Source organism: Artibeus jamaicensis, unplaced genomic scaffold (assembly GCF_021234435.1).
Source record: "Artibeus jamaicensis isolate MK-2021 breed Jamaican fruit bat unplaced genomic scaffold, CSHL_Jam_final scaffold_1964, whole genome shotgun sequence".
NCBI classification, from domain to species: Eukaryota; Metazoa; Chordata; class Mammalia; order Chiroptera; family Phyllostomidae; genus Artibeus; species Artibeus jamaicensis.
The window spans coordinates 54,212,237-54,239,911 of NW_026522030.1; the positions used below are offsets into that span (position 1 = coordinate 54,212,237).

At 36.1% G+C, this 27,675-nt stretch overlaps 1 protein-coding gene across 4 annotated transcripts in view; it reads left to right on the top strand.

The window, feature by feature from the left end:
* Positions 1-27,391, top strand: part of CNTLN (centlein) — a 295,925-nt gene extending 268,534 nt beyond the window's left edge. For all 4 annotated transcript variants that reach the window (XM_053656339.1, XM_053656340.1, XM_053656341.1 and 1 more), the window contains 3 exons: positions 9,223-9,408; positions 11,703-11,780; positions 26,157-27,391. In XM_053656339.1, the coding sequence (XP_053512314.1) occupies positions 9,223-9,408; positions 11,703-11,780; positions 26,157-26,258 (366 nt within the window). In that variant the 3' untranslated portion in view covers positions 26,259-27,391. The remainder of the gene's footprint in view (positions 1-9,222; positions 9,409-11,702; positions 11,781-26,156) is intronic.
* The last annotated feature ends 284 nt before the right edge of the window (positions 27,392-27,675 follow it).

Consider the following 27,675-nt stretch of genomic DNA (forward strand, 5'->3'; position numbering starts at 1 on the left):
ATTCAGGGTTTTTTGTGGTTGCATATCAGTTTTAGAATTGTTTGCTCTATTTCTGTGAAAAATGACTGGATTTTTTATAGGGATTACACTGAATCTATAGATGGCTTTGAGTAGTATGGACATTTTAACAATATTCTTCTGCTCCACTAGCGGGATATCTTTTCATGTATTTGTGTCTTTGATTTCTTTCATCAATTTCTTACATATCTTTTACTTTCTTGGTTAAAGTTAGTTCTAACAGTTCATTGTTTTGGGTACTATTATAAGTGGAATTATTTTCTTTTTCAGGTGTTTTGTGGTTAGTGTATAGAAACACAGCTAACTTTTATATGTTGATTTTGTATTCTGCAACTTTATTGAAATTGTTGATTGGTTTTAATAGGTTTTAGGTGAAGTCTTTAGGATTTTCTTTATATAAGATCATGTCACAAGCAAAGAAAGACAATTTTACTTCTTTCTTTCTGATTTTGATGCCTTTTATTGTTTTCTTGCTTAGACTCCCAGTACTAAGTAGAATAAGAGTGGTGAGAGTGGGCACCCTTCTTTTATTCCTGACCAGAAGGGGAAAGCTTTCGTCTTTTCCCAGTGAGTATAATGTTAGCTTTGGGCTTGTGATATATGGACTTTATTATGTGAGATATGTCCCTTCTACACCCATTTTATTGAGAATTTTTATCATGAAATGATCTTAGACTTTGTCCATCGTTTTTGCTGCACCTGTTGAGATGATCACAGAATTCGTATCCTGTATTTTGTTAATATGGTGTATCATGTTTATTGACTTGCATTTGTTGATCCATCCATCCTTACATCTCAGGGATAAATCCCACTTGAGTATAGTGTATAATTTTTTTAATGTGTTGTTAAATTTAGTTTGCTAATATTTTGTTGAGAATGTTTGTATTTATATTCATCAGGGATATTGACCGGTAGTTTTCTTTTCTTGTAGTTTCCCTGTTTGGGTTTGGTGTCTGAATAATGCTAGCCTTATAAAATGAATTTGAGAGTATTCTCTGTGCTTCTTTTTTTTTTGGAAGCACTTGAGAAAGATTGATACTAATTCTTCTTTAAATGTTTGGTAGAATTCACCAGTGAGGTCATCATGTCCTGGGCTTTTCTTTCTTGGGAGGTTTTTGATTGCTCATTCACTCTCTTTACTCAGTATTGGTCTGTTCATATTTTATCTTTTTTCATGATTTAGTCTTAATTGGTTGTATGTTCTCAGAATTTATTCATTTCTTCTAGGTTGTCCAGTTTGTTGGTGTATAATTGTCTGTAATAGCCTCTTCATGATTCTTTGTATTTCTTCAGTATCAGTTGTAATCTTTTCTTTAATTTCTAAGTGTCTTTGAGTTCTTTCTTTATTTCTTATTAAATCTAGCTAAAGTTTTATCTATTTTGTTTATCCCTTCAGAAAACTCTCTTAGTTTCATTGATCTTTTCTATTGTCTTTTGTCATCTCTATTTCATTAATTTTCCCCCTTATCTTTGTTATTTTCTTCCTTTCACTAACTTTAGGCTTGGGTTTTTAACTTTTTCTTGTTCCTTAGGTGAAAAGTTATATTGTTTATTTGAGATCTTTTTGCTTAATGCAGAGTCTCACATGGCAGTGGAGGCCCATGATGGCAGTGGGGCCGGGAGTGTGCAGGAGCCTAGCTGGAGGGGCCAGCTGCAGGAGAGTCCAGGGGTACAGGACAGTGACAGGAGATGGGGCCAGATCTGGGCCCACAACCGCTCTGGGGGCCTTGGCTGTTGGCATGCAGTCCTGTGGCTACCAGCCCGTACCACAGGCATTCCCAGGTCATTGGAAGCCAGTGACAGGAGTCAGGCCAGTGGCAAGCAGGTGCTGGAAGGGTTAGCCTCATGCACACGCGCAGCAGTGAAGATCAGCTGCAAGCTCTAGGCTGGCATTTAGCTCCTGTGCAGTGGCAGAGGCCAGAGTGGCTTTCGGTGCAGGTCCTGGGGCCCAGTGGGGTTCAGGGAACAGAGAGAAATTCGGGTGTGCAAAACCTCCAGGCTGTCTGTGGTGGCTATCCAGGCCATTAGTTTCTTCTGTGGCAAGAGCTGTTGGGGTCCTCCACAGAGCAGGCTGCTGCGACCTCTGGTTGCTCTCACTATATGGCAGATATTGGTGGCTGCAGCCCTTCTTCCTGTACATCTCGGCTCTGCCAGTTTCTGGGTGGAGTGAAACGGAAGTGGGTCCTTTATGTGGTACCCTGGAAGGCTGGGGAAGCTGGTTGTTCACCCCATTCTCCATTTCTTGACAAAAGGAAATTCCATCTTGGTGATCAGCAGTACTGGCCTCGCGGATGGGATGAGGCGGGCAAATGAACTCCTTCCTTTCCTCTGTGCACAGTTATTCTCAGGTTTTTGTTCCATTGTGTTCTTGAAGTTTCTTAAGTGGACTTCAGAGCTGTATTTTACTACAGGACTTTTTGTATATGTAGCTGATTGTTGGTCTTTGTGGCAAGAAGGAGGCTGGGTCTTGTACTCCACTATTTTGGTGACATCACTTCCTAATTATAATTTATAAGCATTTTTGTGTATGTGTGTATTTATTTTTCTTTATTATGTTTTCCCATTACCATTTAGTCCCCTTATACCCCGCTCCCCCCAGCAGTCACCACCATGTTGTCCATGTCCATGAGTCCTTTTTCCTTTTTGCTCAGTCCCTACACCCTCTAACCTCCCCTCTCCGAGCAGTTTTATAATACAGTCAAATTTTAATTAACTCCATCCTGTTATATAAAAAAGGTAAATGACAGCGATTTTGAAAGTTCCTAATAAAAATACATTACTTTAAGTGGATAAACTTTAAGGTATGTAGTATAAAAATACTGCGTCTCAATAAATCTAGTTAAAAGCTGTTTTTAAAAATGACGGACCAAAAACATAGAAGGAAAATGGGTTCCCAAATTTGTGAAGCTGTTATATAACCTTGGAATGCTTATGCTTCGAATTTTATAGGAAAATGAAATAGAATTCCAACTCATTTGGCTACTTTTATTTGTGACCATTATAACAGCAATCAAACTTGTGTCTTATCTGATGTATGAGCTAGAAAATACCTATCAGAAATCTACATTAAGCATCATTCCTTTATGTGCAATATTAGAAGAATTTTCATTATGGTTAAGAATGAGGCACAGATGCCTCTTTCATTGCTACGATCAACACTTATTCTGCAGATTTAGAAAATTCAAAGAAACAAGAAAAATATATAATTATAGGAATGTAGACAATCAAACTGATTGTTAATGACATGTTTACGTACCTTGAAAATCCAAGAGAATAAAATTGTAAACTGGTAAAACCAGCCAGATTATTCAACACATTCAAAACAAGGTCAACATGTAAAATAAAGTAGTCTTTACAAATAATGTTTTAAAATGTTATTTTAAAACTTCTATTTATAACAATAAAAAATAACTGTTAAATACTGAGGAGTAAATATTTCAAGAAATGAAGAGACCTATAAAGCAAATGATAAAACACTGAAAGACATTTTAAAAACCCTAAGTAACTGGGGAGATATACTGTCTTTCTGAATGGGAAGAATCAGTATTGCAAATGTGAGAATTCATTCCAAAATTAATCTAAATGTCAGTGCAGATCAGATATGGACAAACTGATTCCAAAACATAAGTAAGAGAAAAGGGATGAAGACAGCTGAAGAAGGAGAAGAATGGGCAGGGAGAGAAGGATTTTCCTTAACAAACATCAAGACATACTACAAAGCTGTGGTAAATAAAACAGGGTGATTAGTGCAGACATAGGTACATAGAGTTTTAGGACAGAGTATAGTTCCACCATTTTACACTCCCAACCAGACTGCACAAGTGTTCCAATATCTCCGTGTTCTTGCCAACACTTGCTGTTTTCTGTTTTATTTTTAATAGTAGCCATCCTAATGTGTGTGAGGTGATATCTTGTTGTTGTGATTTACATTTCTCTGATAAGACATGATTCTTTACATAGAAAATCCTAAAGATTTATAAAACTAGTATTAACAAGAGAGTTTAGCCATTTCATGGGATACCATGTCACAGTACAGAAATCAAATGCATTTTTATACCATAGCAGTAAATAATTGGAAAAGGAAATAAAAATCTTCAATTTATAATAGCATCAAAAAATAAAATTCTTAGAAATAAATTCAAGAAAACACATGTAAACCACCAGTATTGGAAAGAATTTGGAGATTGGAGATTTTCATCCATTGTTAGTGATGTAAGATTTGGGGAAAAACTGCAGAGGTTTGTGATAAATAAAACAGTCACGTATGGTATGACTCAGCAATTCTAGGTATTTACTCAAAGGGAAATGTATATGTGTATACACACATACACACAGAGTGTGTTATCAGGAATATTTATTGCCATTTTATTCATAATTCTCAGGAACTGAAAATAGCCCAGATGTCCGTCTACAACTCAGCATCGTAATTATATAATAAAATACGACTCAGCAATAAAAAGAAATGAACTACTTATGCATATAACAATGTACATGAATCTCAAAAACTTTATAAGTGAAAGAATCCAAACACAAAATACAGTAACACATACTCTGTGATTATATTTACATGAATTGATAGAACAGGCAAAACTAATATGTAGAGAAAAAAATGCCAGAGACTGGTCTCGCCTCTTGAGGCTGGGGGTTGGGACTGATTAGGAAGAGACACCATGAACTTTCTGGAGTGATGGAAGTGTACTTTACTCTGATCTGGGTGTGGGTACCCTATGTTTTCATTGTCAAAAGTTCATAAAACTATACAATTAAGACTGATGAATCTCACTGCATATAATTTTTATCTCAAAAAGCAATGAAGAGAACTATAAATATTGATCTTTAGCTAATTATATGAGTGCTGAACAGTTTAGGGGAGAACTGAACAGGTATCTGCAAATTCCTTTGAAACGCATAACACAGCAGTTGGGTCAATGGGTAGACAGATACATGGTAAAGCAAGTATAGCAAGAGTTAACTGTACTATGTAGGTAGTGGGTACATGGTTGTACACTATACATTTCTTTAAAGTTTTCTGCATGGTTGAAATGTTTCATAGTAAAAGATTAGAGAAAATGCACTTTGAAGAATTTTGACTTGATTATAGAGAGATAAAATCATGTCTCCCCTTCTCTCCCTTGGAACCATACAACAGATAGGGAGAATGAGAAACAAAACTTCAAATCCTTTTTCCAGCAAACCTAGGTCACAACTAAAACTGTACTTTGAAATACCTGGAAGAGCAGCCAAAACCAGGCAAGATGAAATCATGCAAAGGCAGCAGAGGGAGAATACTTAGGTGCTGCAGACGTCTGGGAGATCAAGCAACAATATACCCTTGGAAGATGAAGGTCCCACGAGGTGCAAACCCTGACTCTCCTGTTGGCCACAGTGGAATGGATCTGCTGTGACTTGTGATAGGAGCTTCCCAGAACTGGTTTGTTTTCAATGAGAAGAGAAGGCAGAGCTTAAGGCAGAACCACACAGATGAGGCTTATCTATCTGTAGAAAGCAGCTTTTCTCATAGCATCCCCAAACAGAGATGCCTTACATTCTAAAAAAAAAACAAAAAAACTCATTAACAGAATTCATCAGAAAAAATGAAATTCATATGAGATTTCACCAGTCCAGAAAATAGCATAGGCTCCTATGCCACGTAATCGGTGGTCCAGGAAAAACTTTTCTTCTTCAAAAATACATCCTGAGCCCTGGCTGGTGTAGCTCAGTGGATTGAGCGTGGGCCTGCGAACCACACGATCATGGTTCGATTCCCAGTCAGGGCACATGCCTGGGCTTCAGGCCAGTTCCCAGCAGGGAACTCATGAGAGGCAAACATACATTGATATTTCTCTCCTTCTCTCCTTCCCTTTCCCTCAAAGGTAAATAAATAAAATCTTTTAAAAAATGCATCCTGAAAGTGAAGCAATACACTCTCTATATGAACTCAGTAGAGTAAAAATGGTGGAAATAAACAGAAAAAGTAAATGGCAGGAAAAGAAGTTTCACCACAGAAAAGTTGCCACAGAGCAAATTCATACTTTAGTATGAATTATAGATATGAATGAAATAATTTCCTCTTAAAAGCACTTGTTTAAGAGGGAAGTAAATGTAATAATTTAGGTAAAAGATGGTGAGACATAGGAGCAAACAAAAGCAAGTTAGCAGACAAAGCAAAAAGTAAGAAAATGAAATTATCTCAGAAAATATATATCGCTGGCTGTATATAGGTGAATTAATATGTTGAAATTATGTATTTATTTAAAGAAAAAGCAAATTACAGATTCACAAAATAATGTGAATGACTCTTTAAAACACCAGAAACAAAAGAAGTCAGATAAAAGAGTACATAGTGTATGAGGATTCATTTATATGACATAGAGAATAAGCAACTTTAAGATGATATAAATCACAACAGTTGCTCTCGGTGTGGGGGAGGAATTGCCAAGGAAGAGGTTCATCCCAGGAATTTCAGGTTGCTTCATCAGGGAAATCTCTGGAACATGAAGGTGTTCTATATTTTGAAGAAGGTGTTGGCTACAGAGATGCAGATCACCATCAAATCTTGCTAAACTAAATCCTTAAAATCTGCATTAGATACCAAGCCAAGTTCAGATGGCTACTATCACACCAGTAAAGAGCAGATAAATTCAAACTACTACAGCACATGGAAAGAGAAAGATCCTTCTAAATTTTTGGAAGATTATACAAAACTAAAACTATTCAATCTCATTAATATAGAATCCTAGATAAAATATTAGCAAATAGAATTTAGCAGCATAACAAAAAATAATTTATCACAGCAAGTGGAATTTATTCCATAAATGCAAACATCATTTGATACTAAGAAAACTATTAATAATTCTATTAATTTATGATTAAAATCATGTTAGTTTATATAGATATTAAAATGGATTTAAGACAATTTGATATTTATTTAATAAGAAGTAAAAGTAAAATGAGTCAGTAGTTAACCTCGTTAAGCTATATATTATGCATTAATAAAATATAATTCTTGACATATTAAAATGTCTCTCAACTCAAAAGTTGGCATAGTATTTCCTAGGAAGTCGACAGACTACCATTAAAATGAACAAGTCAAGTATGTTAATTGATATTACTATGTAATATTATTCAGGAGAAACTTAATGACCAGTACAACAAGAAAAGAAAAAAATAAGAAGTATAAAATTTGGAAATTAGGAGATAAGATTATCAATATTTTCAGGTATGACTCAATTTCTAGAAATGAGCTGAAAATTTACAACAAATAAGGAACTTCAGTACGCTAAATATATTTAACAATCTTTATATATGCAAACAGTAATCATTATTAGAAGCAGTCTCCCCAAAGTAAAATGCCTAAGAATAAACTAGATTTATAGAGAGAAAACCTAAAAATGATCCCCAGAAACCAATAAAGATATAAACAACTGGAAGGGAATACCATCATCTTTGATTAGGAAGACCAAACATTCTAAAATGTTAACATGATCCAAATAAAATTTAACATTATTCAAATAAAATTACCAGTGATATTTTTTAAGATGATGGAATCTAGACAATCTGAATTTCATATGGAAAACCAAACAAGCAAAAATTACCAAGAAAAAAATCTTAAAATGAAGGCTAATAAGAAGGTGAAGGCCCTACCAGATGTTAACATGCATTATAAAGTCTCACTGGTTATAATGTATTATAAAGCGTTGCCAATAAAAAGAGAGGTGGAACAGAATAGAAAGTCCAGACACTGACCTAAACACATCTGGAGTCAGTTAGGGAAAGATGGACCTTTAATGAATGGTGGTGGGACAACTGAGTATGATTTTAGATAATAATTTTCTAAATGATTACTAATAGATAAAAATATTAAAACTGAAATTAAAATCTTAAAGGTAGCAGGAAAAATTATGGCTAGAAATTGTGTCTATATCTTATTATGGATAATGCTTATTAAAGTATCACACTAATTTCAAAGGTAAGAAAGGAAAAGACTCACTAAGTACATAAAAAATTTAAAATATTTTTCCTTGGCATAAAACACTATAATTACTGTCAAAAGAAAATACAAAGTATAAAAAACTTTAGATATATATAACAAATATATAATTTCCCTAACATGTAAAGAATTCCTATAAACCACTAAAAAGATAGAAAATGTGACAAAGAAAGATAATTACCTCTTAAGGCTGATGCTTAACTTTGTATTTTAATGAGAGAAATGAAACTTAAAAATACAGTGAAACAACACACTACACTGAAATACCAGATTGGCGTTCTGCTAATGGAATGGAAAAAGGTACTTTCATACAGCCTTTGTGGAGGTATTAACATGGAGAATTAAGTAACAGCTTTCAGAATTATAGTTATACATATCCTTTGGTCCAATGATTTCACTTCTGTTGATACATCCTAGAGTTGCAAAATGTATATATGAACACCATTATTTATTGCAATGTTGCCTGAACTGTCAAAAAAACGAAATCATTCCAAACATCTAGCTGGTCTGCTGTCAGCTCACAAAGCTAGGCAGGGCCCTGCCCATCAGATTAACGGTCTCTTTTCGTATGCACATACAGGCATGGTATGGGCTAGTATTTATAAACTTCTCAAAGAGAGGACTTAAAGGCTTTTGCGAAGCAATCCTAGATATTTATTATTTTTTAAATCTTGTATTGTCTTTCCCGCACATAATTTAATTTCACTGTTACCCAACTTGTCTTCAAGTTCTTCTAAAGCATTTCTAATCCAGTTTAATAAAATACAAACAACTCTCTTTCTGCAGGCGTAATTCAGCAGTTTGTTTAATCATTAAATGAATTATGTAACTGAACTGTTACCACTAATATATCCACATTTAGAAATAAATAGAACTGACTCTTGGCATTAGCTCAGCTGGTGGGAGCCGCTGTGCTCTGGTATGATGGGAAGTAGCCCGCCTGCTGCACATTCCCCACCAGAAGAGCCGTGGGTGAATCTGAAAGAGGCATTGAAGAGCTCTGCTTAATCCAGCCAGTTGGTTAATGGTCATTTAAGAAAGCTTTTACTGAATACTGACAATAAATAAAGAGCAATCCATTATGTTCCCAAGTAAATAAAATCACAATAATCCTAACAAAAGATTTGCTAGTATCTTCACATTATTATGTTTTGAGTGCTTTATCTTCATGGATTACTTTCACACAAGGCCACATTCTTTCTATTATGTTACAGGCTTTGGTCAAAGAGTTACAAATTGATGTCCATACAATGAGGCGACAAATCAGAGAGCTTAAAAAAATGCAGAGAAACAAGGATGCTCATAAAACCTCAACTCATAAAGCCCAGACCTTGGCAGCTTCTATCCTGAACATTTCACAGTCAGATCTAGAGGAAATACTGGACACAGAAGATGAGGTGGTAAGATCTTTTAGAGACTTATTAATGAAGGACTTTTTGCACATTGAATTTAAATACATTATTTGTTTTAGAACTCTTATAATTTTATCTTTGAGATAATATTGATGAAGGTAAGATTATTAATGCACCAACAAAAGATGCATTAAGAGCATTAACTCAAAAACCATCAGAGAAATTTAACTGTGCAATATGAAAAAAAGCCAATACTTATAACCTTTAGAACTACTTGGTTATTATTCATGTTTGTTATCATTCCCTGTCTGCCCCCATTTTCCTTAATTTAATTAATCATGTATCTTTTATTAAGCCAGTTGAATGGATTTAGTTAAGCTGGGTCACCACTGATTTGAGGATTCCTTCCTCCTGGATGAGATTTGAAAAAGTAGTAAATCTAGGTAGGAGCTTTCCTAACTAAATTCAAGATTTTGTTCATCAAGTTATATAAAAATATATTTATTCCTTTAAATTGGGTAAAACACTCCTATCTGAGTGAATTTATATACATATAAGTCTTCAGTAGCATCTCTGTACCTCCTGGGAAGGGCACTGCATTTTGACATAGTTATTACTTCATGAACAGCAGAATCTCATCCTGTACACAGTCTGCTGTGAAACCTGTGGGCGATACTCAATGTTATTCCACTGTTAAGTCTCTGAAATTTAATACCTTAATGTTCAAATTTTCATTGGAAAATTAGAGATGATGGACCCTAGCTCCCCAATTAATACTTGCTCAGCAAATAAAACGATAGGCTTAAATGTTTGTTCGAGAACACACTCCAGTCCTCCCATCAGCTTCTCAAAGAACTTCAGGAGTACGGTGGAGCTACAACTTGCAAAGATTTTTAAACTGCCGAGAATTCTTAGAACAGAGACCAGAGGAGTCCTACAGAGATTATTTTGGTCCTGTGGGTGAAAAGGAGAGTGAATTACCAGTTTTCTCTCCTCAGGGCCTAACCCAGTTCTGAATTTGGATGGACAGAATATTATCAGAGATAGTGTCAAAGATAAGACACAGAGGAAACAATAGTATCTCTGGCAAAGGTGTTATCTATACCTTATGATAACATTAATTACCTAACAAAATTAAGAAAATACATATTCTGAGAGACAGGACCCTCCCCTTTGTGTGATCTCCAAAGATGCCTCTTTTACAAGGTGGGAAAAACCACCCACTCTGTTTGGGCAAATTAAAAAAGGACCTCTTTGTAGTGCCGAAGAAGAGATGACACACCCCTGCGAAGAGATGGCACCCCTGCCTCTGGGCACGCAGCCGGGAGCTGCATCTGCAACGTGCACTGTGACACGCACATCACAGGAGCTGAAACGGAAGTCCTGCGGGAAGAGAAAGGACTCTGGTCCCAGAGCAGAGAAACACGCTGCTCTGAGAGGGATCGGCACACTTGGTACACTTACTAGACTCAGTTACAGATCAGAGCCTGTTTGGACTGATCCCTGCATCTGTCAGAGGTCAAAAGAGTTGAGTGACTTACAAGCAGAGCCCAAACTACCTGACTTACGGCCTTTAAGCTGTACATCAAACTCTAGTAAACTCATGTAAAACATTGTGATAACCTACATGAAGTGTCTAGTCCGATACCTCACATACTGTAAATTTCAACAAATGTTAGTTTCCCAAACCCTTCCTTTTCGAAAAGTCCATTTTCGGTAAGGTAATCATGAGTTTAGTAAATAATCAACTGTACATATGAATAAATTATACTTTGAGAAATATTTTACCTTGATAATCAGTTGTTGAGAATATTTAGTGACTCCCGACACTAAAGTTGGAGTGCCTACCATTGGATAGCTTAAATAAACAACCATTTCAATGCACCAGAGCCGTGCCATATTATATTTTGTTTGTAATTGTAACAATTACTCTTTAGTTACCCATTGACAAGTCACATTTCTGATGAAAGATTTTGCTATATTGTGAGGGTCACTTATGAATGATTCTTTCATACAGTTCCATCTTATTTTTCACTTTATTTTAATTGCTTTTACTTTCACCTCAGTCCCTACTTTAAAGTCCACTGTGAAGGCAGAAATAAAATATCCTAAGATTATATTGTGATTATAGAAGTATAGCTTTATCTTCCACATGTATGTAAATATTTGTAAATTAAATGTTAAAGGACATGGATTTAAATATTCTCTACTATTAAAAGACCAGGCTGCTCTTTGTTGAATCCAGTTTTACCAATATCTCTCTAGATTTATTCAATAACTAACAGTATGATTAACTTCATTTAAATGCACGTAACACCAGCATTTATATTTTCATCCTTTAGGAACTGGAAAGGACAAAGGTAGATGCTGAAAATGATAAGGAATGGCTGCTGTACATTCAGAAACTTCTTGAAGGACAGGTATTTCATTTTCTACTACATATATGAAAACTTCTAGATAAGAATTCTAAGCCTTCCATTTTCACTAGGTTTCTTAACTTTTTGTAAACACACATTATTTACTTCTGTTAGGTATAGAAGTATTCCAGCAGGTAGGCCAGAAAGTTAACCCTCTATTTGTACTTCTAGACTTAACAAATGAAGCAAATACCTCGGGAAAGAGCCGACGTGGGCCTTAGCAAATGCATTAATTAAATTATTGAGTCAACCTCTATGCTTGCTAGACTGAAAAGAATCCATTCTCTCAGCTCTCTTAGGAAAAGAGATTCTTTATTATGTGTCTTTAAAGTTAGTTGTTGATACGGACACCTGAGGAGTTCATGGGTTTCAGTGACCTTTTACTATGGACCTGTTTCCAGTCAATTCATGTTTTCCTCACAGCCAGACAGCTGTTTATTACTGTGTCTTCCCGCATTCTCTACAATATTTTCTACTGAGACCTCGAGCAGCTTGTTAGTGGGAAGTAAATATTGATTTGGCATCCTGTCAATGCAGAAAGAATGAAAAAATTTCCACCAGAGGCCCCTCAAACATTTTCCTATCGACGTTTTCTGGGCCGAGCGGAGAGCTGCATAGAGGATGACAAGGCCGAGACGAGTGGAGCTCCCCGAGGGGTCCATTGAGACTGCTGCTGTGACCTGTGTGATACTTTTTCTTCCCTTTCAAGTATTTTTTTAATACCCATACAGTCTGCTGGGACGTGCCCCTCTTGTAAGTGATCAAGGGCAGTTTATTGGCAGGTGAGAGCCCTGCTTTTCTAGTCGGCCAGCTTTTGTTTTGACATCACCGACAGCATGCGGTGTATTCTAGAACTTTTTCATAATCGGTTTTTCATTCAGCTTAATTGTTTATTTAAAAAACGAACTGGAATAAAAATGGCTAAGCCATGTTTCTCAAAATAGCAAAAAAATCATTATTGTACTGTGAGTTATGGAAAGTTGTAAATGTTTCTGTATGGAGATTAAAAAAAAAGCTGATATTAAATGAAAATTATTTCACACTTCTGTTAACAGATAGAGGTATCTATGGTTTTAAAAAAGCCAAGAGTAAGTAAATAATATATGAACTATTCATATTTTTAGTATCAGTTTTATATATAAATTTTGAACAGCATCGAGAACTGCTTCAATAGTAGTGGAAGGTGATTGGCAATCTTTTTCTTAAAGTTGTTTAAGTGTAGACCTACAGGTATGAACACAGCTTTCTGCAGTGACAACTTGCTTTTGAGAGGAAATGCCATTTCCGAACCGTACTGCATACCCAGCACCCGCACCCAGGCAGTGCCTGGCAGATCAAAGGTGTTCAGTAATGATTCTTACGGGGTTTTTTTTTTCAGTTGAAAATAATAACAATAAACTTTTTAATGACTTTTTTAAATGTTCAGCTTATGCAAATGATCTTTCAATAAGGGAATTTTATCATGAGGATAAAAATAACAAATTCATATGTAGAGATCTTCATTACATTTTACAAAAGCTGTATTGACACCAGCCCCGGTGCTTTTTTGACTGACATGTGTGGTCGTACACATACCCAGTGTGATCTGGATGTGTGCTTGTTCTGGCCGGTGAGCGTAAAAAATATCCTGTTGAAAATGGCATTAGGCTGCTTAATACTGTAGTTTGATATAGTGCCTTTTTGTGCCACTGAGCCTGGGCTCTGGAATATAATTGCCTGGCAGTATTGATTTAATTGCCCGGGTTTATTTGTGGACCCCTAATTATTGACTGGAGGTAAATTTAATTGAGCGGCTTTATGAACGTTGGGAAACCACTGCTGTTGCTGCTACATGTAATGAACTGCGGCATGTGCCTTCAGACCATTTTTCAAGCTAATTTTATTCCACTGTGACAGTGTGATAACATTTAAAAAGTCAAAGACTTTTTATTTTTATTACTGACATAGGTGGTTCTGCTGATGTCCTTGAATTTTGTGAGAAAAAAAAAAGAAACTCCATTGGTTGCATTTGAATGTCACTTTGTATTAATGATACCCAAGGGGGGAGAAATCTATAAAATAGAAAACATCTCCTTTTTTCTAGCCTACTTTTCTTCTCTCTCAATTCCAGTGTTTATATTTGTCCCGAATTTTAGAAAGGGGTTTCTTTGTCCACCAGTTTTTTTAGAGTCTCAGTTATGCTCACTGTGTGGGCAAAGTGTAAGTCTGTTCATTCATACATGTTGTTTCATTTATGGCAGACAGCTCTGTGTATCTGACGCTGCAATGTCTTTAACTGTGAAGTCATTGTGTACACTCCCTAAAATAAATACTAAATAATTCAGTGTTGTTATCTGATTATTAAGATGTTTTGAAGGTAAAATTATAGAAAAACTTTCCTTCTCTGTCCTCCCTCTGGGTCCCGTGCTGTATGCCAGCACGGTTTAACCAGTGTGCAGCGAGGACTCTTAGAACTTGCAATGCCCATTTAGTCGGGGGCACTGGCTGCTTTTCCCTTAGGTTGTCAAATTAAAAAATGACGACAACAGCTCTGGATGCTCTGTCCTGAACCATAAATAAATAGGTCCTATAAGAGAGTCACGTCTTACTGGTCACATTGCATTATAGGGTTGATTGGTTAATTCTCAATACCAGAAATCCTTATGAACAACTATAGGCACCTGATTTTTTTTTTGAAGATTTTATTTATTTAGAGGAGAAGGGAAGTAGAGAGGGAGAGAAATACCAATGTATGGTTGACTCTTGTGTGTCCCCTGCTGGGAACTGGCCTGCAACCCAGGCATGTGCCCTGACTGGAAATCAAACCGCGATTGTCTGGTTCACAGGCCCGCGCTCAATCCACTGAGCTACACCAGCCAGGGCTGATTTTTTTTTTTAAGTCGCTTTGGAGCAGTAAGGGTAAGTAATTACTATTCTTTGTATTTTTTTTGTAATTTGATAAAAAAACATACCTATATTTTTGTCAGATCGGCAAAAATATATTTTTGGGTATGCTGCAGGATTTTAGTGATTAGTTTCTGTGTGCCTTGAGATGAAAAAGGCTGAAAGTTACTGCTTTATGTAATAGAATTCTGAGATCATAGAATTGTACCTGGTCTTGTGGTTTTATCTTTTGTGTAAGAGTTAGGCCACAGAACTTTTTTTCTGTTAAAGAAACTTTTCTCTGCATTCATGATATTTATATTGATATAGATAAAATATTAACTGCAAAATAAAAAACACTTTTCTGCTATTTGGTAATACGGGACTATGCAATAATGTAATACCTACTGCTACTGTTAGCCAGAAGTGCATGAGAACTAAAAGGTCTAAAACATTAAATTACCTGCATTTAATATAGGACACAAATATATGTCCTCATTATTTCAAGTACTTCTAATGCAGTTGGTACTTTTATATATTCAATCTTTATTTGACCTTACCCTTTATCCCCACAGACTTCTAGTAATGAGAGTCACACTGAAAATATTCCTAATATCTACTTTTATTTTTTATGGCATAGCTGCCTTGTAATTTCTTTGAACATGTTGTCTTGTATTAATTTCTCTTTTTACATTAATATGTTTTTTAAAACTTACAATTTATGACAGAGGAGAAAAAGCAAATTATGACTATGATAGGATAGAATCCCCCTCCAAAATTAGTTAGTTTGGGTTTTTTTTTTTTTTTTTTTTAGTGAATTGGATTAAAACCAGATACAGAAAAAATGGGTCTGGACAAAAGTGTAAACACTTTTGAGTAAGAAAAGGGGTGTACTCAGAGTCGTGCTTTAGAAAAATACTTCAGATCAGAGTGTAGGATGGTTTGAAAGGAGAGGAGGCTGCAAGCAAGAAAGCAGTCCAGGCAGTGAGGGCCGGGATGTGCCCTAGCCATAGAAACAGAAAGGATGCAGTAGATGTGGTCCTCTTCACAGTGACTGAGTTAACAGCAGTAATACGATCAGATGAAGGGGTCAGAAAACAGAAACCAGAGATGGTTAAGCTTAATACCCTACATGTTGAGAAAGAAGATAATAACTTTTCAGAATGTTAGCAATTAAAAGAGGTACATCAGATTTGGTAGAAAGGAGATGTTAATAACTGAAGCCATAGAAAATTTGTAGGTATGTTTCATTAACAATATTCAGGGATTTGTCATTTGCCATTAATTCAGCCCAATCTTCTTTATGTCTTATCTCAGTGAAATTTAACTATGTAGAACACATTTCAAACTTTTACAACTAAACAAAAAGAAAATGATTTGAACAGACATATTTACAAAAAGATATACAAATAGCCAATAAGCATATGAGAGGATTTTCAATATTATTAGACATTAGGAAGATGCAAAACAAAAACCAAAGTGAGATATATACTTAATACCTAGTAAGATAGCTATAATAAAGAAGAAGGACAATAACATGTGTTGACAAGGATGTGGACAAATTAAAACCCTCATACGTTGCTGATGGGAATGTAAAGTGGTGTCACTTCTGTGAAAAACAGTCTTGCAGTTTCTCAAAAAATTAAAGATAGAGATTACATGACCTAGCAGTTCAACCCCTAGGTACTTACCCAAGAGAAATGGAAACATATGTACATATAAAAACTTCTACATGAATGATCATAGCAGCATTATTCATAATAGCTCAATAGTGGAAGAAAATCAGATGTCAACTAACTGATGAATGCATAAACAAATGTGGTATATGCATACATGGAATATCATTCAACCATAAAATGGAATGAAGGACTGATACATGCATTTTATAACATGCAAAACTTTGTAAATTTTATACTAACTGAAAGAAACCATAATCAAAAGGGTACAAATAATATGACTTCCTTCATATGAAATATTCAGAATAGTCAAATATATCAAGATGGAAAGTAAATTATGGCTGCCAGGGAGGCAGGAAATGGAGAATGGCAGCTCCTGGGCACAGGGTTCTGAAATTAGATAGTGATGGTCCCACAACCTTATGGATATACTAAAAACCAATGAATTATATACTTTCAAAAATGGTGAATTATGTGTTATGTGAATTATATCTCCATTCAAAAATGAGTTCCTTAATATGAAACATATTGAAGGAGAAATAAATGGAATACATTTAAAAGAAAATTCACCCTACAAACAAAATTCCTGGACTGGATGGCTTCAGAGTTGAATTTGACCAAACATTCAAAGATAAATTAATACCTACCCTCCACAAGCTATTCCAATAAATGCAAGAGGAGGAAGACTCCCAAGCTCATTTTATAAGGCCAACATTATCCTAATTCCAAAACCAGATAAAGACACTACAAAGAAAGAAGCCTATAGGCCAATATCCCTGATGAACATAGATGCAAAAACCCTCAATAAAATATTACCAAATTGAATTCAACAAAACATTTAAAAGATCATATACCATGACCAAGTGAGATTTATTCCTAAGATGCAAGGATGGTTCAATATCAGCAAATCAATTAATATGATACACCATATAAAAATATACAGGAATAAAATTTGTATCATATAAATAATGCAGAAAACACATTTTACAAAATCTAGAACCCAGCCTGGCTGGTATGACTCAGTGGATTGAGTGCCAGCCTGCAAATCAAGGGGTTGCCAGTTCAATTCCTAGTCAGGCCAGGTTCCCGGTGGGGGATGGGTGAGAGGCAAAAACACATTGGTGTTTCTCTCCCTCTTTGCCCCCCCTTCCCCTTTCTAAAAATAAATAAAATCTATTTAAAAATCCAGAACCCACTTATTATCAAAATTCTCAGCAAAGTGGGAATAGAAGGAACATACCTCAACATAATAAAGGCCATATATAGCAAACCCATAGCTAACTTCAAACTCAACAGGGAAAATCTAAAATTGTTCCCCTTGAGATCAGGAGAAAGACAGGGATGCCCACTTTCACCACTCTTATTCAGCATAATACTGGAAATCATAGCCACAGCAAGCAGACAAGAGGAAGAATAAAAAGGTATTCGAATTGGAAAGAAAGAGATAAAACTGTCACTATTTGCAGATGACATCATAGTAGATATAGAGAAGCCTAAAGAGCCTACAAAAAAGGAAAAGAACTGGTAAATGAATTCAGTTCATTAAAAGTAGCGGGATAAAAAATAAATAATCAGAAATCAGTTGCATTTTTATACACCAATAATGAACTATCAGAAAGGGAACTAAGAAAAAATATTACTTAAATTGCATCCAAAAATAAAATAAAATACTTAGGAGTAAATTCAAACAAGGAGGTAAAAGACCTTTACTCAGAAAACCATGACATTGAAGAAGATACAAATAAATGGAAACATACCATGCTCATGGATAGGAATAATTAACATTGTTAAAATGTCCATGCTACCCAAAGCAACCTATAGATTTACATAATTTCTGTCAAAATACCAATGATGTTTCCTACAGAACTAGAGCAAATAATCCAAAAATTTGAATGGAAACACAAAAGAGCCTGAATAGTGACAGCAATTTTGAGAAAGAAGAAAGTTTGAGGTATCACATTACTTGATATATAAAAAAATACTACAAGGATATGGTATTTAAAAACACCATGATGCTGGCATAAAATAACTCAATGGAACAGAGTAGAGAGTGCAGAAATAAACCCATGTCTTTATGGTCAATTAATATTTGACATAGGACATACAAGGGCATAAAGACAATGTATTCAGTAAATGGTATTGGAAAATTGGACATCTAATTGCAAAAAAAAAGAGAAACTAGATAAACTTCTTACACCGTACACAAGAACACAAAATGGATTAAAGACTTGAAACTATAAAACTCCTATAAGAAAATATAGGCAGTAAAATATCTGACATTTCTCGTAGCAGTATATTTCTGATGGGTTTCCCCAGGCGAGGGAAACGATCAATGAAATGAAGTGAGACGACATGGAATTAGAGAGGTGCTCACAGCAAAGGAAACTGTCAACAAAGCAAAAGGACAGACTACTGAGTGGGAGAAGATATTTGCCAATGACACATCTAATAAGGAGTTCATTTCCAAAATTTATAAAGAACTCAGACAACACCAAAACAAACAAGCAGGCCAGTTAAAAAGTGGGCAGAGGACCTAAATAAATAGTTTTCCGAAGAGGACATACATATGGCCAATAGGCATATGAGCAGATGCTCAACATCAATAATCATCAGAGAAATGCACATTAAAACTACATTGAGTTATCACTTCACACCTGTCAGAGTGGCTATCATCAATAAAAAAAACAAACAAGTGTTGGCGAGGATGTGGAGAAAAAAATGGAACCCTTGTGTGCTGTTGGTGGGAATGCAGATTGGTGCAGCCACTGTGGAAAACATTGTGGAGGTTCCTCAAAAAATTAAAAATGAATCTGCCTTATGATCCAGAGATTCCACTTCTGGGAATATATCAGAAGAAGCCCAAAGCACTAATTCAAAAGAATATATGCATCCCTTTGTTTATTGCAGTGTTGCTTACAATAGCCAAGCTATGGAAGCAGCCCAGGTACCCATCAGTAGATGCGCAGATGATAAAAGCCTGTGGTACATTTACACAATGGAATACTACTTGGCCTTTAAGAAAGAATGAAATCTTACCATTTGAGACAGTATGAATGGACCTAGAGAGTATTATGCTAGGTGAAATAAGTCAGAGAAAGACAAATGCCCTGTGATCTCACTTACATGTGAAATCTACTGAACAAAATAAACTAACAAACAAAATAGAAACAGACTTATACAGAGAAGAGACTGAAGGATGCCAGAACAGAAGTGTTTTGGGTCTGGGTGAAAAATCTGAAGGGATTAGAAGTACTAATCGGTTACTGTATAGTCGTGGGGATGTAAAGTAAAGCACAGGGAGTGCGGTCAGCAATATTTTATGGTGCCAGGTGGGCACTTGAAATATCAGGGGGCCCCTCTGTGGAGTATATAATGATCAGACCACTATGCTTACACCTGAAACCAATACAAAATAATGTTGAATACAAACTAACTAAAAAAATTTTATAGTAATTTCAATAAAGATCTTGTATTACATATAATATGTCCCCAGCATTAGAAAGGATTGCCTTAAGTGCATTTTCACTTGAATTTCTTTTTACTGATCATAACTAAAAATAAATGAGATACTTTATTTCAGTTGACATATGAACAAATGTTTCTGTATTTTACTATAATTGATACTGTCTCCTAATATATCCAAACAAGGAGTCAGTTTTTTATGAATAATACTGTGTCCTTTGTACTTGGGAATTCATCAAGGCTATGGAAAGAATTAGTGGAGATAAAGCTGATTATATGGAATCCATTAAGCAATTTATTGAGTGTGTCCTGTGTGTCAGGTATTGTCAGGTTGGGGTGCACAGCAGTGAACAAGAGAGACGAAACCCCTGCCCTCAAAGATCTTACATGTCTGGGAGTGGAAGATAATAAACAAGTAGTTAAAATATATAAATTATGAAAATTATTAAATACTTAACAGAATTATGAGTATAAAGTAAATATACCTGTTTAAAACAAATAATATACATTTATAACCACAATACGGTTCTTTACTAGGATTTGTGTAAAAAAATCTCAGCCAAGAATGGCTAGAAAATATCTTGATTTTGGTTTTATTGTTGCCTTATTCTCTGTTATTTGCTAATCCTTTTCTGAGTTTAATTCAGTCCCTTGTAGTCCACTTTGTCCCAGTAAATTTCCCTGTACAGGGACAATATCAAAATTTCTGTCTTTCTACCTTACGTTGAGCATTTAGAATGTAGACTTCTGGTATTTTAGCTTTAAATATCCCTGTTGCTTTTAGTTGCTTCAGATCTTGCAATTGCTGAAATTTAAAGTGGCTCTTTCCCCAGTGTCCTCTCTGCAAAATATGCTTACCTTCTATGCAATGTATTGCACTATGGCAGGGAAAAGGGTTTTGTAAATCTCCCTGGCTTTTGTAAAAAAAATAAAAAATAAAGTAACTTCCAGCCTGAAGGTTAACTGAAAGTTTCTCATTTCAACTCTGAACATATTCATTCTGTGGCTTTCTGGGCTGCATTATCACACACACTGTGTCTCACAGTTTCCCTGGCTTACATACGCAACCTGCCAGTTCAGTCACCCACACGGGCTTCTCACATCTAGCTGAAACATCAAGTTTAAAATTCTCCATTCAGAGTCTTGCTGGGATTTTTAAAATTTAATGATTTCAAGCGTATTTTCATGTTTCGGGGGGAAAAAAGACATGTGATTAAAAAAAGATAAATTTTATATTATGTGTATTTTACCACTATAAAAAATCGGGGCCAAAATAAAAGTGAAAACAAATTATAACCTTTACCAAAGTTTGAGAATAGCAAATACTGCCTTTCCTGTGAGTCGGTTTTCAGCAGAACTCTGATATATATATATCATATGTGCCAAAAATATAAGCAACATTTAGGAAACAACTCAACATTCAGTGCGAAATTTAAATTATATATTAAGTCCTTCTTTCTGATATAATTCTTAGTTATATTAATAAGTTTAATCTTTTAATTATAAGGTAATAGAGTGTATCCTATCTTTAAATGTGTGTATAATATACATATATAAGTTCATAATGTAAACTGATATGTGTTTATATATACATTGTGTATGTACAAATATGTACACTAAACTTTGTGCCTTTCATTTTACAATAATCAAACTACATTGGCCTCTTTTAAGTCTGTCTCACTAAATCACATTTTTTGTAAAAGTAGGTATAATATATAAAATTTAATATCTTCACTTTCAGTCTGACTGAAGCTAGATTGAACTCATTTGTATTTTAAAGCGATATCTATCTTTTCAATAATAATTTTCAAACCAAAAATAAGAATGAAAATGATTAAAATGTTAATCTTGTCCTGTAGTTTTTAAAATATATTTTATTGATTATGCAATTACAGTTGTCCCATTTCCCCCCTTCATTCCCCACCACCCTGCACACCCTCTCCCACCCACATTCGCCCCCTTTAGTTCATGTCCATGTGTCATAAGTTCTTTAGCTTCTACATTTCCCATTCTTGCCCTCCCCCTATTTTTTACCTACCATCTATGCTACTTATTCTCTGTACCTTTTCCCCCTCTCTCCTCCTCCCACTCCCTTGTTGCTAACCATCCATGTAATCTCCATTTCTGTGGTTCTGTTCCTGTTCTAGTTGTTTGCTTAGTTTTCTTTTGTTTTAGGTGTGGCTGTTAATAACTGTGAGTTTGCTGTCTTTTTACTGTTCATATTTTTATCTTCTTTTTCTTAGATAAGTCCCTTTAACATTTCATATAATAAAAGCTTGGAGATGATGAACTCCTTGAACTTGGCCTTATCTGAGAAGCACTGATCTGCCCTTCTATTCTAAGTGAAAGCTTTGATGGATATATCAGTCTTGGATGTAGGTCCTTGCCTTTCATGATTTGGAATACTTCTTTCCAGCCCCTTCTTGCCTGCAAGTTCTCTTTTGAGAAGTCAGCTGACAGTCTGATGGGAAGTCCTTTGTAGATGACTGTCCCCTTATCTCTTGCTGCTTCTAGGATTCTCTCCTTCATTTTAATCTTGGCTAATGTAATTATGATGTGCCTTGGTGTGTTCCTTCTTGGGTCCAACTTCTTTGGGACTCTCTGAGCTTCCTGGATTTCCTGGAAGTCTATTTCCTTTGCCAGATTGGGGAAGTTCTCCTTTATTATTTGTTCAGATAACTTTTCCACTTGTTGCCTTTCCTATTCCCCTTCTGGTACCCCTATAATTCAGATGTTGGAATGTTTCAAGATGTCCTGGAGGTTCCTAAGCCTCTCCTCATTTGAATTCTTGTTTCTACATTCTTTTCTGTTTGGTTGTTTCTTTCTTCCTTCTGGTCCACTCCATTGATTTGAGTCCCAGTTTTCTTTCCATCACTATTGGTTTCCTGTGCATTTTCCTTCATTTCACTTAGTGTAGCCTTCATTTTTTCTTCTAATTTGTGACCAAATTCAACCAATTCTGTGAGTATCCTGATCACCAATGCTTTGAACTATGCATCTGATAGGTTGGCTATCTCTTGGTCACTTAAAAGTATTGGCTCTGGGGCTTTGATCTATTCTTTCACTTGAGCCATTTTTTTTTTGGGGGGGGGGTCTGGTTGTGCCTGTTACATATGAGGAGCGGAGCCTTAAGCGTTCACCAGGGCAGAGCAACCCAGTTGCTGTGTTGTGGCACTGTATGTGGGGGCGGGGTCAGAGAGAGAACAATGGCACTTGCTCCGCTCTCAGGTTTCAGTCCCCTCTGCCACTTCCCACAAGCAAATTGGGCCCTTGTGGTGCTGGTTCCCTGGTGGGTGGGCTTGTGTACATTCCAGGACCCTGTGGGTCTCTTCAACGAACTCTCCCGTAGGGCTGGGAGTTTCTCCCGGCACCTCAACCCCCACAAGTATTTTCAATTGGTACTTTTAGCCTTTATTTCCCGGTGCTGGGGCCCTGGGTTGCGTGGTCTGTCTCGTTCCTGTTTTTGCCTAGTTTATCTGTGGGTGAATGTGTGACTGCCCTTAGTCAGCCACCTTGTGCACTTCACTGGGTTTCTCATTGCCACCCTGAACCCAGTGTCTGCCAGCTGCCACCTGTGTGACTGGGTCACTGGCCACCACCTTTCCCTGCCACAATCCCTCTCCTAGGGCCACCAACTCCACCCCTCTTAGAGATCTGGATGAATAGTTGTCAGACTTCGGTGAAATTCAGTTTTCTATGGGTTCTGGTTGTTTTTTTTCCTAAATTTTTGTTGTCCTTAATTTTGGTTGTGTGAGGACGCACAGTGTATCTACCTACACCTTCATCTTGGCTGCAAGTCTTGTCCTGTAGTTTTTAATAAGTTACCCTTATTTCCGTGTTTTTCTTTGAACACAAAAGTTTTTTTTCAAAAGTTTTTAATTTTATATCATTAGGAACACATCCCAGCCAGTGCTGATGCTCTGAGTTATATGACTGTGTGTTTTATAGTCATGATCTCTAGGCTTCGTTCTGTTTCCCAGGTGGCTCTCACACACCTGCAACCATCGTCATATCTTACCTTTACATAGAAACACCTCTACATGCAGCCACAATTTGTGAGCTTAAGTGATAAATTTGTGATTGTCAGTGGCTTACTAGTTGCTAAAGACAAACATCTGCAGGTGTTTCCATGTAAGAGAAACTGATAATCTGTGTGAAAATCAGGGGAAAGCTTTCCATTAATAGAAAACACCTTTTACGACAGGCTAGCGAGAACGGCTGGAAGACCCACTTTAACGCTGCAGTGTGGAGAAGCAAAACTCGCAATTATTATTCTGAGGTCCCAGTTGCATTTTCATACTAAGAAATCTCACGCAGTATCAACTCTTCACCTTTTCATTTTTCTTCTTATGCTAAAGAACTCAAGCTTGTGTAACACTACACTGTCAGAAGTATCGCTTCTCCTTTTTGATGCAAAACAAAGAGTCAGGCAGGCTTTCTGGACTTCATAGTCACTGGCACATGCCACCTAACACGAAACCTGAGGCAGCATAATTGTTGGGTTTGTCGTTTAAAATATATTTGACAGGGCAAGTGAGGAGGAATCTTTGCTGTCGGCCCATCAGGTTTCCGCTTCAATTCCAAAACCCTCCCTGCAGAAGAATGGTTGTGCTCCCTCTATATCTGAGGGACTTCTAAGGAGGCTTAGCCCCTCCAGATCACAGGGAGGTAATTTAATTGACTATTAATTTAATATGGACTCCAAAGTACTAGAAAGTTCAGGCCTTCTCATTATTTTAAAAACGTTTTTACTTTTAAAAAATATGGCAAACACACCATCTGAATTTTTAAAGCACTTTCTAATGTCATATTTTAGGTATAGTTTCAATTGTAAATCTACCAAATCTGTACTCCCGTTCATTGATTCTAAGATGCACTGTCCCCACATTCTTACATTTCTGAAATTGGGATGTGTGTGAAGTGTGGGAATATTCAAGTGGTAGAGTATATCCCAGAAAAAGCTGTTTTTTTAAAAAATCAATGTGTGTCTCTTATATTCAACTATATCTTAGAACTGAACATATATGATATTTTGGTATCTTGTGCTTTCTGTTGTGGTAGATTTCCAGTAAGACAAATATATAAAGCTCCTGGTACAGACTAAAGATAGTCTGTCCAGACATAGACTTCCTTAAGGAGAAGGTGATTAAACTAGAGAGTCAGGGTCTGATGCAATTCTGTGGACCAGCTTTGGTCTCTATTTCTCCTTCATGGGCTGTGTAATCTGTTGTGTGTGTGTGTGTGTGTGTGTGTGTGTGTGTGTGTGTGTGCGCGTTTCTGGACTGTTTTCACTGCTGCTGGCCTATCTTCTCTTTTTTACTCTAGTTCAAAGTTGGAAAAGAACCATTCTGGTTGGTTTAGCTAATTGTAATCACCTTAGCTCAGCAGAGTGGAGCTGAGCACAGTTAAGCACCTCATCCAGAGGCACCTTCGGTCAGGAGCTGACCAGTGACACAGTCGGCTGTCGTCCTAGCACAAAAAAAGGTCCTGCTGCTACTTCTCTGTAGGGAAGTGGTCTGGGCATGAGAAGCAGTCTCATTAATAACAAGTTTTCTTTCCCTGGCTAATCAAAAGGATAACTCCAAGAAATGACTTAATGAACTTATTAACTATTATAAACCTGTTATGTGAGACTAGAGAGCTGGGAAGAAGGACAACAGGAAGCCCAGAGGGCTGTGGGAGGTACTTGGGGAACAGTTCAGATTGTGTGAGTTGGAGTTCTATAGGCAACCCAGTAAAGCAGAGGGAACAATAAAACTTTACTAAGAAAGTTATATAAATTATGAAATTTAAAAATATACTCTACATTTCATAAGCTCAGCAGTTTGCAACATGTGTATTACACTTTGATATGCCAAACAAACTTTTCTATAACAACTTAATCAATGAATATACTTTTGCCATTTTTTTTCCTCTGAAAATTTCCCCTACAACTTGAGCTATTCAGTTCAAACACAGACAAGGCTATTGATAGATCTCTCTCATTCTCTTATGAGTGATGAACATACAGTCCTACTTCTCTGGGCCTGTGGGCCCTGGAGATGCCTGGAACCTGCTATTGATCAGCTGATTGAAGATAAATGGCTTAGCTGCTTGTATTGCAGATTACATCATTAACATGGTCAGTAAACCATGAATGGTTCAATAAGGCGTTTATCTTTTTTCATTTTACTTCAGCTCTTTTATCATTTTTATTATAAAAGACAAAATTACCCACACTAACCAGCAGGATCAGTTGAAAAGAGACCCAGTAGGGTACCATAATGGTTGCAAAGTTGCAGACAGCTGAGTTCTAATGGTTTAATGATATTTAGGATATTTTTTGCACTGAAGAAAATATAGTGTTTTGATAACATTTTTTTCTGTGTTTCTCTTACAGCTTCCTTTTGCCTCATATTTACTACAAGCAGTACTGGAGAAAATAAATGAAAAAAAGAAACTAGTTGAAGTGTATTTCACAATTATGAACGATATTAGATGATACCACAATGAGGAACTTTTCTTCAGATGTGGAAACTTTCTATGTGGTATGATGGGAACACATGCATTGCGATCCTGATACAGTATCTGCTCCCACTATCAATATTCAGGTTCAATAGCAAAATAGGAATTCCCTGAAACTAATTAATTGCTGAACAAGGGAAACTAATTAAGTGATAGCCATTTAAAAGGAAATAATATAGCATTTGATTCTGGAATGCAAATATTGCCACAAACCAATGCAAACTTAAAAATGATTTTTCTTCCAGTGCATTAGAAGAAATTAGAACAAGCTTGGCACACACAAATTGGTCTGAATATAAAAAGAAAAAAATGTGAACTGAGGGTTTAATTTTTTATGTTTTATAGAGAAATGACTTTTTACATAAAACTGCTATGAATGGCCTTCAATCATCCAGTGAGCAAAATGTTTGTAAGCAAATATAAAGTGAAGCAGCATAACTTAAGGGTGAGCATTTAAGGAGATAACTTGTGTGGTCCAACTATATTGGTTCCGAATACTCTGAATCATATAGGAGATACTGTCTTTTCCTAGAAGTGTTTGGCAAAATAAATATATTTTTCCTTCTCTCTCTCTCTTTTTTTTTAATTCACTATCCTTTGTGTGGTCATATAAATTAGTAAGGGACCACAAAACCAGTGTAAAAAATTAGTTTAAATTCTACTGTAGTCAACTAATTAGAGTTAAATTCTTAACAGTGATGTCATCCTTGTTTGGTTCCTTTAATTCACCAAGCTTGTGCCTGCCTCCAGCCTACCCTTGCTATTCTGTCTTTCTCAAATACTCAGTACTCAGTTTTTCTCATGACTGGCTCCTCACTTTTCAGGTTCATCTTACATGTTCCTTCAGGTACACAATCCCTGGCCATTTTACTATTTAATTTTCTTTTAACAGAGTTATTTTATCTGTTCACTTATTTTCTTGGTATTTTTCCCCACCCTCAGAATAGGTCCCATGAGGTTGGCAAGTCTGGCCTGCTCTCTGTGTTTGTGCTCTGCAGGCTAAGAATGGTTTTTATATTGTCAAATTTTTTAAGGAGAATAATGTTTTGTAGCATGTGAAAGTTATATAAAATTCAAATTTTAGCATCCATCAATAAAGTTTTACTGGAACACAGTGGTGCTCATGCATTTATGTGTTGTCTGTGCTTGCTTTCACACTGCAATAGTGGAGACGTGTAGTTATGCCAGAGACTGTGTATGGTGCACGCATCATGTTGCACTACTGCTTGGCACACTGCAAATTACCGACACAGTCATAACTGGACAGCATTTCAAGTGCCACAAATACCGCCATACTGCAAGTTTTACAATACCAATGTATACCCATCATGTCAAGACAAGAGATTTTAAAATGGCTGTCAAATGTCACAGTTGCAGCAGAGTGTGGATTATTT